Source organism: Malania oleifera, chromosome 1 (assembly GCF_029873635.1).
Source record: "Malania oleifera isolate guangnan ecotype guangnan chromosome 1, ASM2987363v1, whole genome shotgun sequence".
Taxonomy (NCBI): domain Eukaryota; kingdom Viridiplantae; phylum Streptophyta; class Magnoliopsida; order Santalales; family Ximeniaceae; genus Malania; species Malania oleifera.
Window position 1 is genome coordinate 101730253 of NC_080417.1, and position 23463 is coordinate 101753715.

At 36.0% G+C, this 23463-nt stretch overlaps 1 protein-coding gene across 10 annotated transcripts in view; it reads right to left on the bottom strand.

Annotated features, from left to right (window-relative positions):
- Window positions 1-22484, bottom strand: part of LOC131165454 (CSC1-like protein HYP1) — a 94414-nt gene extending 71930 nt beyond the window's left edge. Inside the window, exons 1-9 of one of the 10 annotated variants that reach the window (XM_058123352.1) lie at window positions 22254-22427; window positions 21867-22069; window positions 15494-15557; window positions 15153-15346; window positions 14500-14652; window positions 12959-13022; window positions 12628-12837; window positions 2034-2222; window positions 1114-1412 (exon numbers count right to left, since the gene is read on the bottom strand). In XM_058123352.1, the coding sequence (XP_057979335.1) occupies window positions 1114-1412; window positions 2034-2222; window positions 12628-12837; window positions 12959-13022; window positions 14500-14652; window positions 15153-15172 (935 nt within the window). In that variant the 5' untranslated portion in view covers window positions 15173-15346; window positions 15494-15557; window positions 21867-22069; window positions 22254-22427. Of the gene's footprint in view, window positions 1-1113; window positions 1413-2033; window positions 2223-12627; window positions 12838-12958; window positions 13023-14499; window positions 14653-15152; window positions 15558-16687; window positions 16729-21850; window positions 22070-22253 lie in introns of all 10 variants that reach the window. The other 9 variants (XM_058123327.1, XM_058123336.1, XM_058123319.1 and 6 more) reach the window with 9 other exon arrangements.
- Window positions 22485-23463: the final 979 nt, after the last annotated feature.

Here is a 23463-nt window from a genome sequence, read left to right on the forward strand (position 1 = left end):
TTAGCAGGAAGAATTAAACACGTGGGTTCAATTCTTGGGGGCTACGGCTTTCCATTTGAGGTAATACCTTGATATTTAAGTGAAGAAGGGTAGAGGAGCAAGCCCATTATCCTAGTGGATTAGTCGAGTGTCTAGAGGGCCTCAGACACTATCGTTTCAAAAAAAAAAATAGGAGTAGCAGGCACTCATGAGTTTAGCATACAAAGTGGGACAAATTACAGCTGTACAGGACATATAAATACCCAATGCAGCATCACATTGCAGCTAAATTTGCCAAAACATCAGCACTACAACTAGCCTCCCTCAAACATGAAGCAGCTGACATCCCAATTTTGCTGAAGGAGGTTTGGATATTAGAGAGCACAGCACAAGTTCCATGGAACTCATAATCATAACATTGGACCCAATTTTTTCCAGCTAACTCAAAGAGACTTTCAACAACTACCACTTGTTTCCAGAAATTAAAAATCTAACATACCAAAGATGAATTAACCATGTTATTCAGCTCAGCCCACGGTTAGTCTAAATCACCTCAAGTCTAAATGAAAAAGGGCATATTAGCTCAATGACACATTCTTCTGTTTGAAACTCATGTATGTAAGAGGACAAATTTTCTTCATCAACGTCACTTGACATAGATTTTCTTTTTCTCATATGTAAAGTTCCCTGAAAAGTAAAAAATGTAAATACACACATATATATAGATATACACCCACACATACATACATACATACATACATACATACATACATACATATATATATATATATATATGAAAGTACAAGCCAAAGTTTGTGCACAGCACAAATATAAGTTTGTATAGCAAAAAAAAAAAAAATTAAAACGTCAATCTGCCCTTAATTTGTTTATTTATTGCATCAACAAAACTTCCTCAATAACAGCAAACAACCATGAGATAGAAACTTTTCTTATGATTTAGATGTTAAATAATCTACCATATGTAGGATGCCTAAGCAACTAAAAGAAAAAAGCAGAAATAAACACACAATCGAGCAGAGAAAGTAACAAAATGAATAAAGTAGAAAAGATTGGCACTAGCCACATATTAACAAAAACATTAACTAAGAATTAAAAAAAGAAAGGAACCCTTACATACGTAATACGCCTCTCAGGAAAGGGAACCAGATCTCCAACTGCTCCAGATGAGTAAGTCCTTGCACTAATACTACTGGAATAAGGAAGAGAATTGTGAGTATGGCACATGCAACAAAAACCACCAGCTTGCAAATCCATCTTTTTATAAATGATGCAGAAAAGAAAGGCCAGTGCACTTCCTGGGGCTCAGGAGCTTGCTCAGTGACCCACTCTGTGGGGTTAACACCCTGTTGGATATGTAAAGCTACTGCAGCACCAAACCGTGACTTGAAAGACACAAAGGCGGCTGGAACTTCCTACTTGATTGGAAAATAACAATAAAATCATAGGCTGCACCAGATGTGTATGGAAAAAAATAATAAAATTATAGGCTGCACCAGATATATCTTGATGATAAACTTAAATAATGTAGCAAAGAGTGATAGGTGAAACATGTCCAAATATTACACCAGAGGAATGATGGCAGAAATTGCATGCATTTATATATAGTTAGCAGTACTGTAAAAATCAAAATGAACACTTTTGCACTGTGCACATTGTAGTGCCTCCTTACTAATTCACAAAAAGAAGTTTATATCAACGACTACAAGTGTGTTTGATTAGGGAGATCTTGGAGGTATTTTAGGAGAGGGCATCTTCTGGAGCGTAAAACCCTTAACATTGGGTCAAGGCTCGCCCTTGTTCAAGACAAAGCCCTGCAGACCCCAAATCAAACCACTTATCTGATTGCCTCCTGCCAAATCATCTATTATGATATACAAGGGTACCCAACTGACCAGCTATGAGCTACCACAATGAAAAGATGAGCCACAGGTATTTGTCCAGCTTACATGGTGGAAATGCCCGTTTTAAAGAAATCATTCTTGCATTACTAATGCTGCTTTGGATTAAGAAAGACACAAATAAACAGCACATACCTCTCCTGCAACAGAAGTTTGCTCCATTCTCACATTATCCTGTAACTCCTCTAACTTCTTTTCATAGTGATCTAAAAGATCTACTCTGTTTCCAAAAAGTCCCAAAAATCCATCACGCTTGATTCTCTGTTGAGAATGCTTTGTTGATTTTAAGTGGATGAGCATTCTGTACAGCGTCCCTGCATCACTCTAGAAAGGAAATTATATGGTTGTCAGTAGATACAAAGAAATTGAAAGTGCATTAATATAATCTTCAGCACTTGCATTATAACCACATTCAACTCTTATATCTAAGAAACTCTGTTACGATGCACTGACTGTATAATGCATTTATAAACTTGTAGCCAGGACATAATTCATCCATCTTAAGGACTCAATATTCCATCTGCATGCAGCAATTCCTCCACAATTATTTACTATTTATATATTTGAATTACATTTCAAAAGCCAACCAAAATTTCAGAGACGTCATGCAAGAAAATAATTAGAGAAGATATGCATATGATTGGGTCAAGCCATCAAATGTCAGTGGCCTGCAGAACTTGGCAGTGTCGTTTTCAATATTCAATTTAAAAGAAAACCTTGATGTAAAACAATGTTTTGCAAGAAGAATTGAGTTTTAAATTTTAAACTATACTTACTGCCATATTTAAATTTTTTTTTCTTGGAAGTATATCCATGATTTTCTTTAGCAAAATTACTAAGTAAAAAATTTTGCAAAACAAAACATTACACAAAAGAATAATGAAATTAAGAAATAGCATATTGAAATCATTGGGTGCCTCATGCGAGATGAATGTCCAATACAAATTCAATTGCAAATCCAGCATTAATAAAATTAATACCTAGTGGCCTTAGCTTACTATTGAGAGGGTTCTTAGCAGCGGAAGAAGGGCCTAAATGGCTAAATCGCACAAAAAAATTGGATGTTCCAGAGAGAGGAGAACTAGGCAATTCATAGGAAGGTCAAGTGTAAGGGGTGGTGGGTGAAGGGATTTTGATTGCTGGAAGGGATCCCCTCTCCCCAACTGGAGGGATTTCAAAGTTAGAAGGATTTCAGTGAGACACCGCGTGTGCGCACGTGTGTGTGTGTGTGAGAGAGAGAGAGCTCGTTTGATCGAAAGCCAAAGGACCCAACTGGAGCATGATTAAAGATATTTACAAGGGAGAGGAAAACATGGGCTTTGGTTGTTATCCTCCATTTAGAGAAAATGTTCACATCCCAACAAATGAGAAAAATAAGTTAATAGTTCAACGAGATGGTGACACATGATTAGGGTGAGAGACGCAAGGAAAAGAACATGCGTCATGTATGACATTTGGCGGAAAAGCAACCTAGGAGAAGGCTAGAGGAGTTGAGACTAACATAAAGAACCCTAATTTGAGCTAGCTAAGCCCAAACTCTTTAAAACATCCCAGGAGCGGGATTGGGAGGAAGACCATGCTGCATGTCTCTGATCAATCTTGAGTGCATGCCCTGCAAGTTTGAATTCCAGCAAAGTTGGATAATTTGTTCATAAATGTGAGCATGCAACTCAAATTAAGGTTTGTCAAGGGCATCTTAACCCCTTAGTCCCTTAGCCCTTTTCCAACAATGCTCCAGCGTCAGCCACATGCTGTTTGCAAGTTCCATTTTCTTGTGTCCTCACCCTGTCACCGAAGGGATTCTGAAGTTTTTTTTTTTTTTGGGGGGGGGGGGGGGGGTGGTTAGAGAGAGAGTTCAATTGCTCAAGTGCCAAAAGCTGAAGCATGGCTAAGGGTATTTATAAGGGCAAGGGTAACGTGTGTGGGTTGTCATTATCCAATTAGAAAACCACTTCATTATCAACCATTTGTCCAATGGGGGTGACACATGGTTAGGGTGAGAAACGTAAGGAAAAAAAAAAAACATGAAACAGAGAAAGAAACAGAAGGATTAGAGAGAGAAAATAAGGATAGAAGAGAGTATTCAGAGATGAGAAAATATTAGAAAGAGAAAGAAAAAAGAGGAAGAAGAAAGAAGAAGTGGCATGAGTAAGATGAAGAGAATCAGACATGAGGGAGAGAGTGGGACAAATAAGCTGCCAAGAGAGAGATTGATGTGATAATTAATCATCCAAAAAATTAAATATCCTTACATCGTAAGCCTACATCTATAGCAACTAAGAAATCCTAAAGATAAAACCATCAAAATTTACACAAGAAAAAAAACTAAAACCTTAAATAAAAGTTTGTGAAATAACCTAAAGTAATTAAAAATCACTGAAATAGACAAATATCCTCTAAAAATATATATAAAATCCCTAACGCTTTAAATCTACGCCTTCTATAGAACTGTTTAAACAGCAGCAAAAGTCGTCCTCTGTCATCACATGTAACAAATACCACATAACGGACGCTTGAGCAGCCTAGAAAAAGGCTAAGTGATAAGGACTCAATTAATGAACCCTAATTTGACCTCACCAAGCCAAGACTTTTAAAACATCCAAGAACCAGTATCAGCAGGAAGGCTTCACCACATGCTTTCACTTTCCACAATCAATCCCACACATGTGCACTAAGTGTGAATTCATGCAAACGTGCAAACTTGAGAGAGTATACAATTTGTTAATAAATGTGTGCATGCAACTCAAATCAGGGTTCTTTAAGGGAGTTCTAACCCCCTTAACATTTATCATGCTCAAGTGTCTGCCAGATGTAGTTCGCTACATGTTTGCCATTTTCTTTCATCTCTACTCTGTTTATTGCCACTCCATTGGATCACCAACCTATATGTTCTCATTGGTTTGGACCTAAAGTAGTATCCTCACGGTGAAGCATGACAATCCACGTGCATTGGCCTCTTCCTTATAAACCCCCCAACCATGCTTTAGTTGGGGCCTTTTTGCACTAGAGCAAGAAATCCCCATACTTTGAAGTCCCTCTTGTCCTCAGGGATCCCTCCAAATTCCTTTACCAGCCACCTTTCACACCTGAGCTTCCAAAGATTGCCTTGCTCGCCTCTTTGGGCCTTTCATTACTTGTGTACTAAGCAGACTTCATGCCCCTTTCAAGAGCCCCCTCTACACTTATGATGCTCGGACAGCAATAAAAATAGTAATAACACTATCTTAAATAATAGTATCCTAGAATCCATAAGATATTATCCTGACAAAATGATCTTATAAATTATGAAAAAATCAATAAACAATGCAAAAAATATAGATATGCTTGCTTGCATGTGGCATTGGTCACTTTGTCACAAAGAACCTTCGCAGTAATGTATAGTTGAATGGCTATTGCTGTCAGCGGTATAAGGTTATTAATGAAGCCAAATTTTAATTCTTCTTTTAAATTGTATTTCTATTTTCTGCTGTGGAAAACCATTGTACTATCAAGAATTTTATGGCAAATATTCAGTGCAACAATGCAACTGAGGTATCAACAAAAAGAAAATAGACTACGCTACTCATAGCTTATAAAATTTGTATAATTAATGTATATTTGTGTATATCCTTTAAACCCATACAAATAAATGTGCTTTGTGCAGAAGATAACAAAAAATAGAGTTTTTTATTCCTTTTTAGGATTTTTTTCCTGTCCTCTTAAATCAAATGAAAATAACTAGAGCCATCATCTCAAGTCTTTCTCCCAATCAAAACCTTAACACCTCCTACAAACTGTGTTAACTTTAGAGATTATTTTGACTTTTTGGATATATTATTGCTCAATGGAAAGCCCCAATCCCATTCCCATTTTAAACCAGGCCTACTTATAAGGTTGATAACGAATCCGCTCATTCAGATTTAGTTCTGTGCAGCCTCTTGGGAGTTCAGAGATATATTCTAACAGCTCTCAATATCAATAATTAGCCTATAAACTTTCCCACCAATTGTGCAAGTTGTGGGGAACGTCTTACTTTTCTCTCATATTTTAGGGCAGTAGCAAGAAGAAAAATGTCACCATAAAAATCCCCATCTTCATCACCAAGACATGTCTTGCTCATCCTAAACAAATTTCGCCAAATCCAGCACCCTCTTTGCCTCCCTCGCCTTCAAGTAGAAGTTATTTCTTTTCTTTCAGCAGTTATGGAGTTCCCCTGCAATGATCTACAGGTTGAACAATTAATGGCAACCAGTGCTCCCTTGGGATTATTGTCACAAGTACAGCTCTTTGGTAGGCTTCAAAAACAGTCCACAAGGTCTAGAGATTAAGCATGTTCTATAGAGACTGTTTGAGACCTCCAATATCATGCTATAGTTGTTCTGTGCTCTTAGGCAAGATGTTTTGAGCAGCCAGTTGGTAGGACTCCCTGTCTAGTCACCAACTAACATGCTTCCCTACCAAAGCTTTTCAATGGTCGTTACACAGTTCAAACATAATTACAAGGAATAAATTTTCATCTTAACTTTGTCATTCTTTACCAGTTATTAATATCTAGAATTCCGCACTTTGCCCAATTACATTGAAATGCAACTAACTTGACCTTCTTATTTTCAGGAACATCGTTATAGCCAAATATTGTTTTCAATAGTGACCAGCTAATCTTTAAATCCCCCTGCTTATACACCGTCATGAAACCCAGGAATCTTTGCCTCAAAAACCCCCTATCCCATCATTTATCCATTAAACTCTTGACAGAAAGAACAATCATGAATGGGGATCTCAAAAACGTCTCCCTCGAAAACATAACCATAACTGTTATGTGTTGAAAATTCTGGTTGTGAAATGTGTTGGGTTAAGACTTCAATTTTCCGTCTCAACTCAGTTAATTCTTCACCATGTTGTTTATCAGGAGCAGCAGCTGCCACATGACAAATCTCTTCTTCTAGCTGGTTGCATCATAAGATCCAGCACGTCAAACTAATCTTTGCTTTAATACCAACTAGCCCATGCAGCATGTGAGAAATAATGATTAAGGGGGAAAAGATAAGTGTTAAAGCTTGATATGCAATGTTAGCAGAATGACCTGGGTTTTTGTCTTGTTGCCCGCATTTACTGTAAGTTTATCAAAAATTATCTTATTCTGTGTAAATGGTCGTTATTTATCATTTGTTTATCCCTCCACGGTGCGATCAGGCTGCACGTGCAGGGGAGCAAAAGCTTAATGATATAAAATGTAGGCCCACAACCTAACAGCTTGAGCTTTTAGGTGAAGTGGTAATCTAACAATAAGCAAGCAGAAAAGCAAGGCAAATCTTGTGTCCAAGGGAGCTCTTGAGTTGCTGAAGGATCCCTGAAATATAAGTACAGCACAGCAGTGTGCCTGGTTGGGATTCTCCATAAACAGACCAACCACCCCCACAGCATAGGATATGTAATATCTAGCGACAGTTAAAAAAATCAGCTCGCCAACCAACTTTCTATACCAATGCTTGTCTTCAAATCAAGTCAAATATCCCTAGACAACTTGACATTGGGATCCATAGGAGTATCATCCAGTAACATGCGAGTCTCATTTAGCAAGTCCAACGTAATTGCTCAAACAAGACTAAGTGTTTCTTACTCCTTACAATCTCAATACTAAAAACATAACAAAGGGTTCCTGGGTCCCTGATTTGAAAATTTTTCTTAAATCAATGCTTACCGTCTGAAATCCCACCAAGGCATTGCCTGTGATGAAAACATCATCCATGTAAACACTAAGCACCACAGCTGCCTCCTTTCAAACAAAAATAGAATGATCTGAGTAGCATCATCTGATGCCAAAATCGGAAACTACTCACCAAATTTGTGTAACTAGGTCCTAGGAGACTGCTTAAGACCATAAATAACTTTACAAAACTTAAAAACCTTGCCATTTTCCCCCTTGAGCAACCACATCTAGGAGGTTGCTCTATGTACACCTCTTCCTCCAGGTTTCCGTATAGAAAGCATACTTGACATCTAATTTTTTTTATTTAATAAAGGAAGAGAATGCACAATCATAGCGAGGATACTAAATCCTCAAAAAAGAAAATCAAAACTCAAAAAGAAGAAATAATATAAAAGAAAAAGAAAAAATCTGCTATGATCAGCCAAGAAATCCCCTCTTTAATCCCTTCCCATCATAGTTCACCAAACACTTCAAATTAGCCAATTCCCCCTGACCCTTCTTCACCTTGGATTTGCCACCATCAAGCCTAACATCTGATTGGTAAAAGGGCCAATCAAATTAACAGCAAGAGAAATCAAATGTGAACAGGGTTCAACCTTGCAACAGAAGAGGTCTAAAAATAAGTAACACCATGTGTTCTGTCTACCCCTAGGCCGCCAATAGGGTTTTAAGCAGTTTGGTAAATCCATTAGAAGATACTCAATGGTACAGACTCAATGACATTTAACCAACTCCTTACCAAAAGGAAGACCCATCAAGCATGTCCCTTGATAATTTAAAGTCTCTCCATGTCCACATCCACAACATGCTTCCACCTCGGAAAACAAGTACTAATGACAAGTCCCGTTGTTGATCCTACATAAAAGAACAAGAAAAAAACAAGGACTTGCTACAGGACCCAATCCTACAAGAAAAGGAAGACATAATATGCTTTCCTAACTGATCCAAGACATTCAAGATGAGAAACAGATTTAAAACTAGGAAGGACTTGTTGGAGATTCTAAATAGATGCCCAATCAAGCAAGCCACTAAGCCAAAGAAACGGCATGAGAGAAGAATGAATATTTCATTTGAGAAGAAAATGAAGATGTTGTGTGCCATTGATACCATGTTGAGTTGCTGCCACAAGGCCCACAACCACCATCAAAGTAACACAGTTCATCCTTCTCAAGCTTCGCACCAATCCTATTTTTGTCTGGATATCTTGACTAACACAATAGGTAGGAAAGAAGTTTACTCAACAATTACGAGATTTTATCGAGCGACTCATACATACCACATTCAAAGGAAATTTAGGCAGATGCAATATAGAAAATACGCATAGACATGGTAGAGAAGGAAAAGAAAGAATGTCATCACAACCAGAAACAGGAGTAACTGAATAGAAAGTCTAACTTCCAAGTATAAAGGATTATTTTTCAAGGAATGAAATGGTTGTCTACATGTCATATGGGACGAGAAACCAAATCAATAATCTAGGATAGGAAAATGAATACACAACAAGCCATGTTATACCTGATTGAGCATGGTGGAGTTGTACTGCAATTGGCAGTCACTGTTGCAATTTGCAGTAGTTTTTTCTGTTTCAATTGGCTGTTCTTGTAGTTCATAGTTGCTGTTCCTGTTGTTGAGCTGGTTGAACGCCGTGGTTGAAAAAAGCTACAATTCGAAGCTTTTACAAAGACCATTACCAAACACTTATAAAAAGCACAATTATAATTTGCTAGTCGTTGAGGATTACTAAACTAAGTGCTAAAATACTGACTCCAACCTCCAAAGCCATTTCAAAGTGCTAAACCAAGAACACGCATAGCAGATGACGTACAAATCCAGCCCAACCCCACTCCCCAAGGTGGAGTTGCCAGGAGTGCAAAAATGGCTTGTAGGCAAAAGCTGGTTCCACATAAAGGTCTCAACACCGATTAATAGTATGGCTTTCCATCCACAATGAGTGCGAAACCGGCATTGCAATGACACTTTCCTCGCCTTGAACCACCACCACTTCTTCCCCGACTTCCTTCTAAACCTCAGCCACTCCCCCAGAATCTACCTCTACCACAGTTTCAAGTAGCCCCAACCATGGCTGCTCTAGGAGAAGCTTGAGAGAAGGTTTTTTTTTTTTATCAGCAAAGAAATATCCTTAGACTAATATTGGGCATCAAGAAGATGCCATTCAAGTACAGCAAAAACAACAAATAACAAAAACACTACACTGGTCAATGAAGTACATCCAGGAAATCAATAATAACAGAGAAGCCCCTCTCAAGCATCCCTCTAGGCCAACTAGAGATCATAGAAATCCAGTTATCCATGACAGCCTGCAAAGAAGAGCCATCCCATCGAAAGCCCTTCTGTTCCTTTCTTTCCAAATCACCCAAAAAATAGCAAGTGAGAATATGGGAAAGAGCTCTCCTTTTAAACTTGTTGGAGCAAATCCCTTTCCAAGCCCAAATCTCACCCTCAACTGAAGCTGCAATGACCCATTTCTGATTGAGTGTGGAAATGGCCAAGCTCCAGAGATTCTTAGTCCAGGAGCACTCAAGAAGGATGTGATCCATCGATTCCACTTCCTCAAGGCACAGAAAAAACGTGTCCACAATAGAGAAGCCCCTTCTTTGAAGGTTATCAAAGCTCCCAAGTGAAAAAAAAAACACACACACACACACTTTTGAAGAGACCACTGTTTTCCAAATAGGCTTCCGAGAAAAAGAGCTAATGCATTCCACCGGGCAGCTAAGATGATTATAATAAGACTTGGCACTGAAAATTCCCTCCTTGCTCAGGGACCACTTGGGCTTATTGGAGGAGGCCTGGCTTTAACATTGTAAAGACTGCTGTGAAAACTTATGAGAGTATCAATCTCCCAATAAATAACATTCCTGATCAGAGGAATGTTCCAAACGGTCCCATGAATTGAGAGTTTCCAGTTTTGGCAAATGAGGGTATCTTTGAGGGTATGGATTCCCTAGCAAGAATTTGCTCACAAATTGTTTGAAGGTCGAGATTCAAACAAGACAAGAACTTGGCAGCCAAGAATTCATCTTGTTGCTTCTTAATCATTTCAACATGGATAAATATTGGTCAGTAACTCTGTCCAATACCATTTAAAGTACTATAGCACTCACTAATGGACTGATTTCTCTTGGTCAAACCTGAAGACTCTCATATAAATCAAAGTACAAGTTTGATTCGATTCTTATATTATGAGAAACTCTCATGAACATCATCCCAAAAAGCCTTGGAGCCCAGCAAACATCACATTGGCAGTAATCTTTGGCTCCATGCCAGTCACATCCACACAGGGCGTTGTTCTCATCATAATCTTTGGAGTTAGGAGATCACGGGAAATGGAGCAAATAAATAGATTTGCTTTTTGCATTGATATATATCTTAATTTCTTGAAACCATAACAAATAATTCAAGGATTCAGACAGCACAGGGGCTGTGATCTATACATTGGCATTATCTGCACATAATCTCTCTGTAGAAGCCATAGGGACAGCCCTCAAATCAACACAAACCACACAGAAGATGCAGAAGAAAAACAACGGAATCATGGGATAAACTATCTCCAAAAGGTAAACTAACTGAAACCAAATTAATATCAACTGAGCAGGAGCAACACCAACCAGACCAGAAGAAAAAAAAAACAAAAAAAACAAACAAACAAACAAAAACAAAACGAAAAAACCAAAAACAGACCAGCTACAGGCGAACAAACATGGAAGAGCACACCCAGCAGCAATAGCAATGTGGGAAGAAACGCATGCATGAACTAGTTCACAACAGGTAGCTGGAATCATCACAGTCATCAACTAAAATGCCTAAGAGAACTTGCAGGCATGAAACAACAGATGCAGCATTCTAGGACCCTCTAGAAGCACTAGAAGTGGCCAAGATCACAACAAACTGCATCTGTCACACACCATAAGCTACAGCAGCTTCAAAGAAATCACAGGCCTGATGAGGACATGCCAAAACTCCAAAAGCATAACCACAATCATGGGCAACAGGTGAAGCAAAGGCATGTCACCAGACACGAGAAACAGAAGCACATCAAAGACAGTATGCAGTGTTCTCTAATGATAAAGAAAGACATGCCAAAACTCCAAAAAGTATAACCACAATCACAGGCAATGTGAAACAGAGGTACATCACCAAACACGATAAACAGAAGCACATCACAGACAGCACTCAATGCTTTCTAGTGATAAAGAAGAGTCGGCTTTATGCAACAATTCTGTCACAGCCATACAATGCATCCAACACAGGACACATAAAACCACATGGCATGGAGAAAGGAAAGCAAATGACTCAAAGCAGAGCAAGGAAAATAACTGAAAGACATACATTGTTGGCCTACAACCGAATAGCTGAAGCTTTAAGTAAAGGTAATCTAACACAAATTTTCAACTCCATTCACTGTATAAATTTCAATTGCAATGAGATATTTATATTGCATTATGCTTGGAAAAGAAGATACTAGTTCCTTAGAGCAAAAAAGAATTTATCTCCTAATAAAATTATCAAAATAAAAAATATTACAATTTCTGAAATTTCCTGCAGGACAAATACATCCTGTTGAGTGGGACCTTTCTTGCTCTCTCCATAGTCTAGTTGCAATAAGAGATGTAGAAACACTGGAAAATATCCACATAAGATATATACACATTAAAGTTGGGTTTGGTTCACAGAATGTCAATTCACAGGAATAGAATGAAATGAGATAGGAATGGAATAAAAATTACATAGGGAGATAATAATTTAGGCAAAATTCCACTCATGCAAATGTTTTGTCATTCCATCTAACAACGAATAGTATATGAATTATGAATAGACATTCCAATGGTGAAATTTGGGAATGGTCATTGTTATTTTTTTTATGATGATCACACATTTTCCTTTTTGTAGGCTATCAAGTCTTTATATTTTGTCCACTCTAGTCCTAAGATTAGACATTCTGCCAATCAAACATAACCTAAGTTTTCAAAAGCCATCATTATGGAGTAGTAACTTTCAGAACTTCACACAAGTGCTTACAATGAGTCCTTGAAGTCTGCTTGTTCTGCGAACCACCAAATGTGAAAGATAAGTAGAAGGATAGCGATCCATAAAAAAGTTCTCAACACTTTCACTGATGCTGCTCCCAGGTGAAACAGGGATACCACGCACTAAAATGGTGAATTGATGTGGTTGGGGTTTCAATGAGTAGAAGTAAGCTATCCTTTTGGATGAAATGTAGTCATATTCCTGCAGATTACAACATTCATCATCCAGCCAAAATTTTCAGCAGATCCTCCACCCTGAGAGAGAGAGAGAGAGAGAGAGAGAGAGAGAGAATGTATGACAGCATACGCAAAATATTACTTACAAAATAAAGAAGATAGCAGACAACCCCAGTGAGGATATACGCAGCAGAGAAGTGAATCCATAACCTTCAGAAAGGCAAAAATTAACAATTAGATTTTTTTCTTAAGAATACCTAAGTCAAGTGCATATTTTGTAAAATTAAATAATTCAAACAGACTTTGAAATTCATTCAAAAAACTGTGGATAAACTTTAGAGAATTCATCAAGCATTCAATTTTCAAACTTTAAAGTAAAAGAAAATACTAGTAGAACCTGGAAATAAATCTTTTTTTTTTTTTAAAAATAACAATAAAACTCTGGTAAAGTTCAACCCAGCAGGTTGCAATAGAATCGGCAATACTAATAAATTCAATTCCAAGGTGAGATACAATATGGACATGATACTGTACTCATATTTTTCCTTATCCACATAGAATGGCAAATATAAGAATATGGCCTTTGTATTCTTGGATTTCGGGCAGAGGCAGTATTGCATGCAAATAAGAAGGTGAAACAGAGAGAAGGCCAAGGGAAAACCGGGCAGTCCATAAGAGCTCAAGTGTCAGTTGGCAAGTGGAGAGAAACAGTATGCGTGATGCAAGAATGGAGGTAATGTGTAGTTGGAGATGCAAAGATAATGGATAGACATGAGCATGACTGGATTCTAGAGAGAAGCTCTGATTTGAAAGAAAGAGTCTTGAGTGAAAATCATAACCAAAACTTCCTAAATGAGGCCAGAAGGGGTATTTATGTTGTTAAGGGGTTCGGTCCTCCTATGAGAAGAATTGCCCAATGGCACAGTGTCATGTGCCCAAGACCATGAATCAGGCAAGGAACATGTAGTGAACAATAATTAGTGGATACTTGAGCTAGGTAAGGTTAGGTTAAGGGAGATAGGCATCCTCAATGGACCCTGGTCCAAGCCCACCACGCCCTCAATGGGTCTCCCTGCCTACGACCCCTAGAAGCTTGAAATCAAGATTTATGCTTGCCATTTGCAGTACCAAAATTGAGATTAATTTGCAATTAGGGGCAATATCACAAGACAAGTGTCTACACTTGCTCTATGAAAAATAGATGATCAATGACAATATACTAACACTGCAATCACAAAGATAGTGCAGCAAATTTATGAGCAATAACACACATGCCTCAGTGATCATTATGAAATTGGAATTGTCAAAGCAATTTATTATTACATGACCACAATTAGAAATTAAGAATAATTTATAATTAATTGTTTGTGGTCCCAGATAAAAGGAGGGAAGAATAGAGAGCAGGAAATTTTCACTTAACTTCTAGAGCCAAAGCCCATGATCACATATAAGACTTAGCTTATCCTAGATGTATTGAAAGTTGAACAATATAAGGAGGAAAAGAAAAAAAGATAGATTTAAAAATAGATTTAAAAGAGATAGGCTAATATTGAAAAGGTAGAATGTCCAAAGTGATACAGCAAGATGTTTCCTAATTTGCCAATAAATTCCATTTTGGTTTCATCCTTGGGTAGCCTTGATCCACCTAAGTTGCATCATCAAGCAAAAATATTTGGTTCATAATCACCTATTTGAGCCATCATTGACGTTCGAAATACTGAATGAGTCCAAAGATTTGTGGGGCAGATCAGAAAAATCAATGCTGAGCTGATTTCCCAGAAAATTAATCGGAAGAAGAACGAAGATCCCAATAATCGCAGCAAAGGAAAATACTCTCAAACTGCAAAAAAAAAATGTTCAAATTAGTTATATCATATGAAACAGAGACCTGACATGATGAATGACACGTCGATCGATGCAATAAAATTCTAATAATAGGAAGCCTGTCAAGTGTCATACTACAGAAATGAAGTGGTCCAACACAGCCAAAGAGTTGAAAAAGACACATAGAAATGACGTGGTCAAATCTGCATATTTGTTTGGTAAAAAAGAACCTATAAAAGAAATTATTATTGCATAAAAATAAAAAGAAAATGGAAAGGATTACCCTTTAGTTAGGAAAAAAGACAAGCTGAAACTTATACCAAGAGCACAATATAATAAATTTGTTGTTTTATCATACATTTGTACTAATCAAGATGAGGTTGGAACCAAAGTCCACAATTTCTCAGATTTAAATCCCCTTTTTTACACCCCTGTGCCCGTACACACACTCAGAGATGCACATTAGACCAATAAATGGGATTATAAAAGTTAATTCCCTGAAAAGATTTGAACTACCTAAAGATGAATATACGCATGAAGACCACAGCATCCAAGCCCGAGATCGACAACAGTTCTTCTTCAGAAGGTTGCCATGCTGCTGTCACCCAACCAGGCGAAGGTATTAACCTCTCCAAGTTGAAATGACCTTTTTGCTGAGATTTTCCTTGGGCAACCAAGCGCGGTGCATAAACATTGATGTTACCTGGTTGCTTCCTCAGTATAGAATACAGACCAAAAAATAGAAAACAGAGGCCAAGATTTATTCCAACAGAAGTTAAGAGAGCAGAAAGAATCATATTTCTCCAAAAGAAGCTCAAAAGCTTGGTTGATTCACCTTCACCCTATCAACTTCTCACCTTCCCCAATCACACTAGCAGAAGGAACCAAAGCAACCTAACACGGATCCCCACCAAATGAGAACTGCAGGGCAAAAGTGTAAAAACAGCTATATAAGAACATGAAACAACAACAAATGCTTGCATACACATGCATAATGCCAGTACAGCTTCACACTTATCTATAAAAAAGTCATAATCAATACCAATTAAAACAGAGATTTAGGGTCTGTTTTGTATCATTTTTATTTTTGTTTTCTATTTGCGTTTCTATACAATTAAAAAAAAAACTATCATGATAACATGTTTGTTTATGTTGCTAGTTGTCTATTGTATGACAGACTTTCAATTGTTTTTGAAAAAAAAAACTGAAAACCAAATTTTATGCTTTCTCGGCAACATGTTGCCACAATCCTTTAATAACCAAAGTTAACTTTTGCGACTTAAATCATTCATTTTATACATATTTTTTATTAAAAATAACATTAGATGAGCATGTGTATTTGAAATATAATTAAATAAGAATGTCCATAAAATTTATAAAATTTTGAAATAAATCATGAAAGTCGTATAAAAATTAATTTTACTATATTTCAATTGTCATGTAAATTAAGATTGTTCTTTAGCACTAAACAATGAGTCTTGAAATATAATTATTCAGTAAAAAAATTAGAATAATTTCTATTGTTATTATAATATTATTTAATTCATGTTTTTTTTTTGTATTTTTTTTATTATTTTACGTATAATTTTTAATTATTATTGGATTCAAAGACAAAAATAAGCATTTGTTCAATCAAATTTTTAATTTGTTTTTATTTTAAAAATATTGGTTGCTGGTTTTCAGCTATTAGTTTTTGTTTTTGGTTTTTAATTTGCATTTCTGATTTTCATTTTAATAATTTTTGACAGTGATACCAATAGCCCCTGGTTTTCATTTTTTTATAAAACAAATGAAAACCAACAACAGAATCAAAAAAATAGCACCGTAAACAAATTCATTGCCATAATATGTTTCTTCACTGTACAGAAATGAAGAAACAGAATACAGAAATGGTAACAAGTAGACCCTTAATTTAGATCAAGCATGTCTTCAGAAAAACACTGGAAATTTTCACCCAGAGAAGGCAAGCAAAACAAAAACAATCCATAATTTTTAAAAATATATTAAATGAAGATTGGAAATGATTCAAAGAAAAAGTCAAGAGCATGGACCTATTGAGATTTGAGAAACACCAATCACCCTTGATGTAGAACTAGATGGCCAAGCCAGCGCCACACCACATCAGATGCATAAAGAGGAAGCAAAATATCATATATATATATATATATAAGGCATACTCCCATATCATCTTTGGCATTCATTCTATATGCATCAATTGTAACACAACTCATAGTCTCATGCACACACCATTACATAACAAAGTATCAAGCATTTACCAACAATACTAAAAGCTTGGAATTCCATGATCCCATCAAGTTAAATATTTGGTGCACTGAACACGGACCAGCATAGAACAAAACAGAAACTCTGGCAACAAGTGCCACCACAATCAATCACCACGTAGTCCGAAAGTGGAAATGATTGATGCATCACTGCATCTTAATGCAAATATATACAACTCAATTTACCCTTTGTTCTAGTAAGTCAATAGAAGCTGCATTAAATATATGAAAATGTACACTGCACAAAAAAGGGAAAACGCATAGAAACACACCAAAGCACCAACACTTCCCAAAAAATAATGATGGGAATAACAACAATTGCAGCAAGGAGGTGCATATTTTCACAGTATAGAAATCACACTTAATTGATCAGTTCGGGAACACCTAGAGAAAATATACTGACAGCAGACACTGGCACAGATGTATGTTATGTGCAAAGTTGTCAATCCACCTAGAAGAAAAAGAAGGAGAGCAACACAACAAAGGGTTATGTTCTACTAAATGGAGACAGCTATAAATTTTCCATCATTCCACATGCAATATCCTAAAAAATATTGAGTTCATATAATCTTTACTCAATATCTTGGTCCAAGGCCTCCCCCTAGTAGTGCCTCTAACAGCCACTAAATCACCCTTCCTTAATCGAGCATTATTTGGTCTATGTTGCACATGCCCAAACCATACTGCCCTTTCTTTATCTTATCTAATACAGTTGATATGCCTAGGTTTCCACAAATTTGTTCATTCTTTACTTTATCTTTCAAAGTTATACTAAACATTCTCTTTTCTGCAGCCCTTAATCTTTGGATATGCAGCCTTCTTGCCCAACATTCCAATCTACATAGCCATGCAGAACTTTTCGTTCAATTTTAAAAGTATCCTATAATCACACAACACACTTCAAACACTTCTCCATATCATTCAATTTGCTTCAACTCCATATATTACACATTCTCAAGTCCCTCCTTCATGTAGGATAGTGGATCCAAGGTATCAAAATCTACTAGTGTAAAGAATTTTTCTTGACCATCAAGTTCAATATTTTCTCCATCATTCCTCCTTGAATGACAAAAACAACATTTCATGTACTTGTCCTGCTTCCACTAACATCGAAACATCTAGATACTAACTCCAACTCAAATTCTAATCCACCTCTGATTTCATAAATCAAGACTATCACTTGCAAACAATATACACCACTACATCTCATTTTGGGTATGCCTAGCAGTTCATCCACAACTAAAGCAAAAGATAAGACTCAAGGCAATACCATCTGCAAAAAATATACACTACAAAACCTCATTTTGGGTATGTCTAGCAAGTTCATCCATAACTACTAAAGCAGAAGACAAGACTCGAGAGACCCCTTTTATTGGAAAACAGGTCTTCTTGTCTAGTAGACCCACCATGACTGGAAAATCCCTGCACTCTCCCCTATTGACCTAAACATTGAAACACAAGAAGGCAAAAGGTTTTTTGAAACGTCAACTTTTTTTATTTTTTGATATTCTAAGGCATGTTTTAACATAGCATATCTAAAAAGGGCAATCATGACATACAAACCCCCTTATTTAATGAGTAACAAGAAAATATTGACAGGATGGAGAAGGTACAGAGGAAAGGAAGAGATTTCCACCTTAAGAAAGAAAAAGAAATAAAACAGAATCAACCAATTTCAAGTCAGAAGCTGCAGAAAATTTACCACAGCATATCCTCCACAGAAAAAAAAAATGAAGTTGAAGCACTTCTGTTGGCTGAATATCTCACCTTCCTATTGTATACAAGAGTTAAAACGAAGAGTTGGAGAGGCTAATTGCCTCCTTTAACTAGTTATCAGAATGGCAGCTTTCCCTAATGATTAAAAATTTATAGAAGAAACAAAGAACACAAAATTATCTATTATCTATTGTCTATCACAAGCATTGATATGGGGGATGATGGGTACTGTTCACATAACTGTAGCGCAAGACCTGTTCATGAGCTCTGCAGCGGCCAGCAGTACTGTCTACAAGGGTATTTTTGGATTATTTTAATTTGATTAAGAGTCTTATTTTAGGGGTATTTTGGATCTTTATATTAAAATATGGCTGAAGAGTATTCATGTACCCAAAAAATAAAAATGTAAAAAGGGCGTCCCCAAGCCACAAGCCTCCCTAGTTTGCAAGGGCAGGGGGAGAACCGTCATAGTGTATGCAAACTTGCCCCTACTTTCATGTACCCAAATATTAAAAAGAAAACAAAACCAAAAAAAAAAATGTGGATACCATGCATATGGAATATAATGGCCACATCGTGGAACTTTAGGCTTGGTCAGCTTTATACGGTCAAGGGAGCTTTATTTCAGAACTTTAGATCAATTTTTAAAAGGCGAAGGCATAAAGCGAGGCATTTTAACCCTTAAGAGGCAAGGCGTAAGCCTTAAGATGCTAGAGTGTAAGCCTTAAGATGCTGAAGCGTAAGCCTTTTGAGAATTTGCTTTTAAAGAAAAAAATATATAAATACATTATATATATTTTAAAAATAAGGAAAAATTAATAAAATCACAAATATAATATAAAAAATAAAAATTATAAATACTTTGCAAACTACTTGTTGGCCATTCTTAATTTGCTAACTTGAATACATGACATAAATGATGTCAAGAGATAGCTACACAATTACAAACATGTTAAATTTTCTAATCAATTTTGACTTGAGAATCATACGCCCAAAATGCATAAGCCTCAACTAAAAAGGCTCAAAAGGCGTGCCTTCTATAAAAATGCGTTGGCCTTTTTTGAATTTGGTATTCTAGATTGAGCCTCAAGGCATTTTAAGCATGCTTTTCCTTGAGGCGAGCCTCTATTAAGCCTTTTAAAACACTGGTTAGATTGTTAATTGAAGGTTTGAGCTAGCAAGAGTCATATATAAGCTTTGAGCTGATTTTCTCTGAGAGCAGAATCAGTATTATTGGTACATTGCTGCAAATTGGTCACTTCAAACTCTATAAACTATGACACTTTCTTCTTCCTCAGATTGACTCCTAGAACCAATTATTGTGAGGCTAGTAGTTTTACATTTTATCATTGCCCTTATTCTAGTTAATTAAGGTCCAGATCAGAAATTTTTTTTTCTAATTTTCAAGCTCTAATAAATCCTATTCTCTCTAAAAACCCCAATCCTGAATCAACAACAACAACCAAGCCTTAAGCCCCACAAGGTGGGATCAACCTACACCATAACTCTAAATCAATTTCCCTAATTGCCCCAATTGTCCAACATCATAACCTTATTGATATCCATTAGAACATCACAAGTGTCAGCTCTAATTATCATTCTCGTCAGCTCTAATTATCATTCTCCGAAAGGCTTAGAGAACATGACAACAGTGTTATCACTACCCACCATGATCTCCCTCAATATTTTCCAATTTCAAGATCACGTTGGCTACATCTTTTTTGCAAAATGTATATTCCTAGGAATAGAATGGTTATAATGGAAGAATTTGATAGTTTTGTGTGTTATTATCATAAAGCAAATTACAATACAAAATATTTTTTCATGAACCCATAACAAGGAATGGACAAGGAATAGCTATACCCAATTTTCACCATGGGTATGTATATATCCCTTTTCTATTCATGTTGGATGGAATTACATAAGAGTCACTTCTTTCTAAATTATTACAACCTAATACAATTTTCATTGCATTGTCATTGTATTTCATCCTATTCATAGGATTAGCTATTCCGTCAACCAAATGTAACCTAAGTTTCCTAGAGCAAAACCATTAAAATGGAGCTTACCCTACGTTTGGTGTGACTAAAAACTTAACAATTTCATCTTATGTATATGAGATAAGAAGTGGGCCTAGGATATCTCGTAGTTATGTAGGCACTTACCTCTTCTTATCCTTGCCCCAGGAATACAAGAAACCATATATCACTTACCTAATGGAATAATTTCATTCCATATATATAGGATGATGAGTGGATTTGGGATATAATATCCTTTGCAATGGGTTAAGGAGGGATAGAATACCATATCCAATTCCACTCTCCCTTGTCCCACGAAACAAACAAAGCCTGCAGCTATTAGGGTCAATAAAAAATATAAATAGTATTTTACATTCATAAAAGTAAACATGAGATCAAAATGTGAAATTATATTTCTATACAATGGCTTATAAGGCACATCTAATCCCCATGAGGGACAAACAAGGTGGCAAATTAAAATGAAAGTTAATTTGAGTTAAAGGTCACAGAAAAGAGAAAACAAGCTTTGCTGATTTCCAAGGACGCTGATATCCATATAACACTAAAAAAAATTCTACTTACTTAACTAGAATGTGGCTTTTGGCAAAAATATGTATTGTTGATGCCACACAAAACGGATCAGACAGTGGGCCAGTGGCTAATGATTCATTGGATGATTTTTTTTAAACCTATATGGAATATAATTTCTTCAATTTAAAACAAAAAGTTCTCTCATAGTTATTTAACTGAAATATTGTAAATAAAAGCAAATGCTGAAAACTTAAACCAAGAATCATAATTGATGCTATACAATCTACACCAATTGCCAACTTCATTCATCATCAATTGACAATCAGCAGCATGTTATGCACATTTTTATAATTTTTCTTTTTTTCTCAGCTAAGAAAGGAAACGGTTGTAGTTGCTGCTTGCCAATTAGAAGTGGTCAAAAACCTTATTACACTTGCTTCACAATCTGACATGCGCGTGCATGCATGTGCACACCCACACAAACACACACATATACACAAAATAAGAAGAATAAGAACAAGAAGAAGAAGGTCAACTTTATGTTATTTTGCATTTGAGGTAGTTAGATATCCATGGAATTTTCAGCTTCCACTATGATGTAATAATTTTCATCTTACACATCATAAAACTTATGCATGAATTGTTCTCGGGTAATCAAACTCCTGACCTTGCCCTAATCATACCATGCCTGCGCCCGTTGGTATAATAGCTTTGACAGGCAAACAGTATCCCAAGATTAGTTCTAATTACTTTTAGCCGTCAATCAGAACCGGTGCATTTCCCAAATTCCGCACCATGATTAATGCACCACAATTCACCTGTTCTACCTCCTTTCCAAACTACTTCATGGTGATGCCTATCCATTCACATGACAACTTGAGTGACACTGACAAAAAAATGAGATGATAATTTCCCCACGGTTATCAGAAAAAAAAAAAAAAAAAAAGGAACCGTGCACACGGACAGATTTATAGTCCATTTCTTTCAACTGGAATTGATGAATTGAAACCCTAATCAAATAACAAACAGCTAAAATTGAGCGGAAGTTGAATATGAAAGTAAGATCAGACCTCGTGAGCTTTGAAGAGACCGAAAGAGAACCAAGCAGGACACAGGCCATTTTCAAATTCAAAGCGAACCACTGAACACCGAAACTTTTATTCAGTACTGCGACAGCGAGCACACTGTGCTGTCGTGATTTACTTAATCTATAATTTAACCTCCCCTTTGATAGGATCAAATTTTAAGAATAAAATAGTATTCCTGCGTTAAGTTTGTAATTATATTCCCACGCAACGAATAAGGAAATCATGATTCCAATTAAACTTATTTTATAAAAAATATTTTAAAAACAATAACAAATACTAATAATAGTATTTATTATTATATTATAATAAAAATAATAACAATTAATAATAATTGTAATAATAATAATAATATTGTTATGAAAATATGACTAGTTGTCACCCCTTCATCTTCTACTCCATCTTCCACAGCCATTTATTTTCCGATAAAAGGACCCTCTCCCTCTCATTTTGTAATAGATATAAAAATACCGAGACATATAGAAATGATGAAAAAAGATGAGATATTATGTACAAGGTTGGTTTCATATTATCTTATAATTCCTCCTGAGATAGTAAAATTTTTTATCTCACCCGCCTTGAAGTAGGCATAACCGAATCACGTAAATTTTTGTTTCGTCTCTATTTATTTTTCTGCATGTTGTATAACATGTTACCAGCACAAGACTCTAATTATCTGAGATATTTCTTTAAATTATATTTAATTTATTTCTTGTAAGTTTTATTCCACACAAATATAATATTCTCGGGAAGAAAATATGTCTTTTAAAGTTTAAAGAGTATCAATCTCCCAAAGAGATGATAAGATAGTCATCCTGAATAAGCTATATATTTAAATCTATCGTCTATATATTTAATCTCCCAAAGAGATAGGCCTCCTGAAGAGGCTAATATCTAATCTCCAAAAGAGATGGTAAATATTTACCTCCTGAAGAGGATATATTTTAAATCTCTCTAAAAGATGTTAAATTCATTCTCTTAAAGAGGTGAAACGTTTATCCTCCAGATAAGGTAGTATATTTAACGAAGTGATAATTATTATCCAATTTAATATTATAAATTGAAATCATATTCCTGAAAAGTACAAATTGAGAAAAATATATGATATTTCTGAAAAAACATATTTAAGTACCTCGAAATGGTAGAAATAATATTATATTAATATTTCAATTTTATTTCAATTTTTATATTTTGT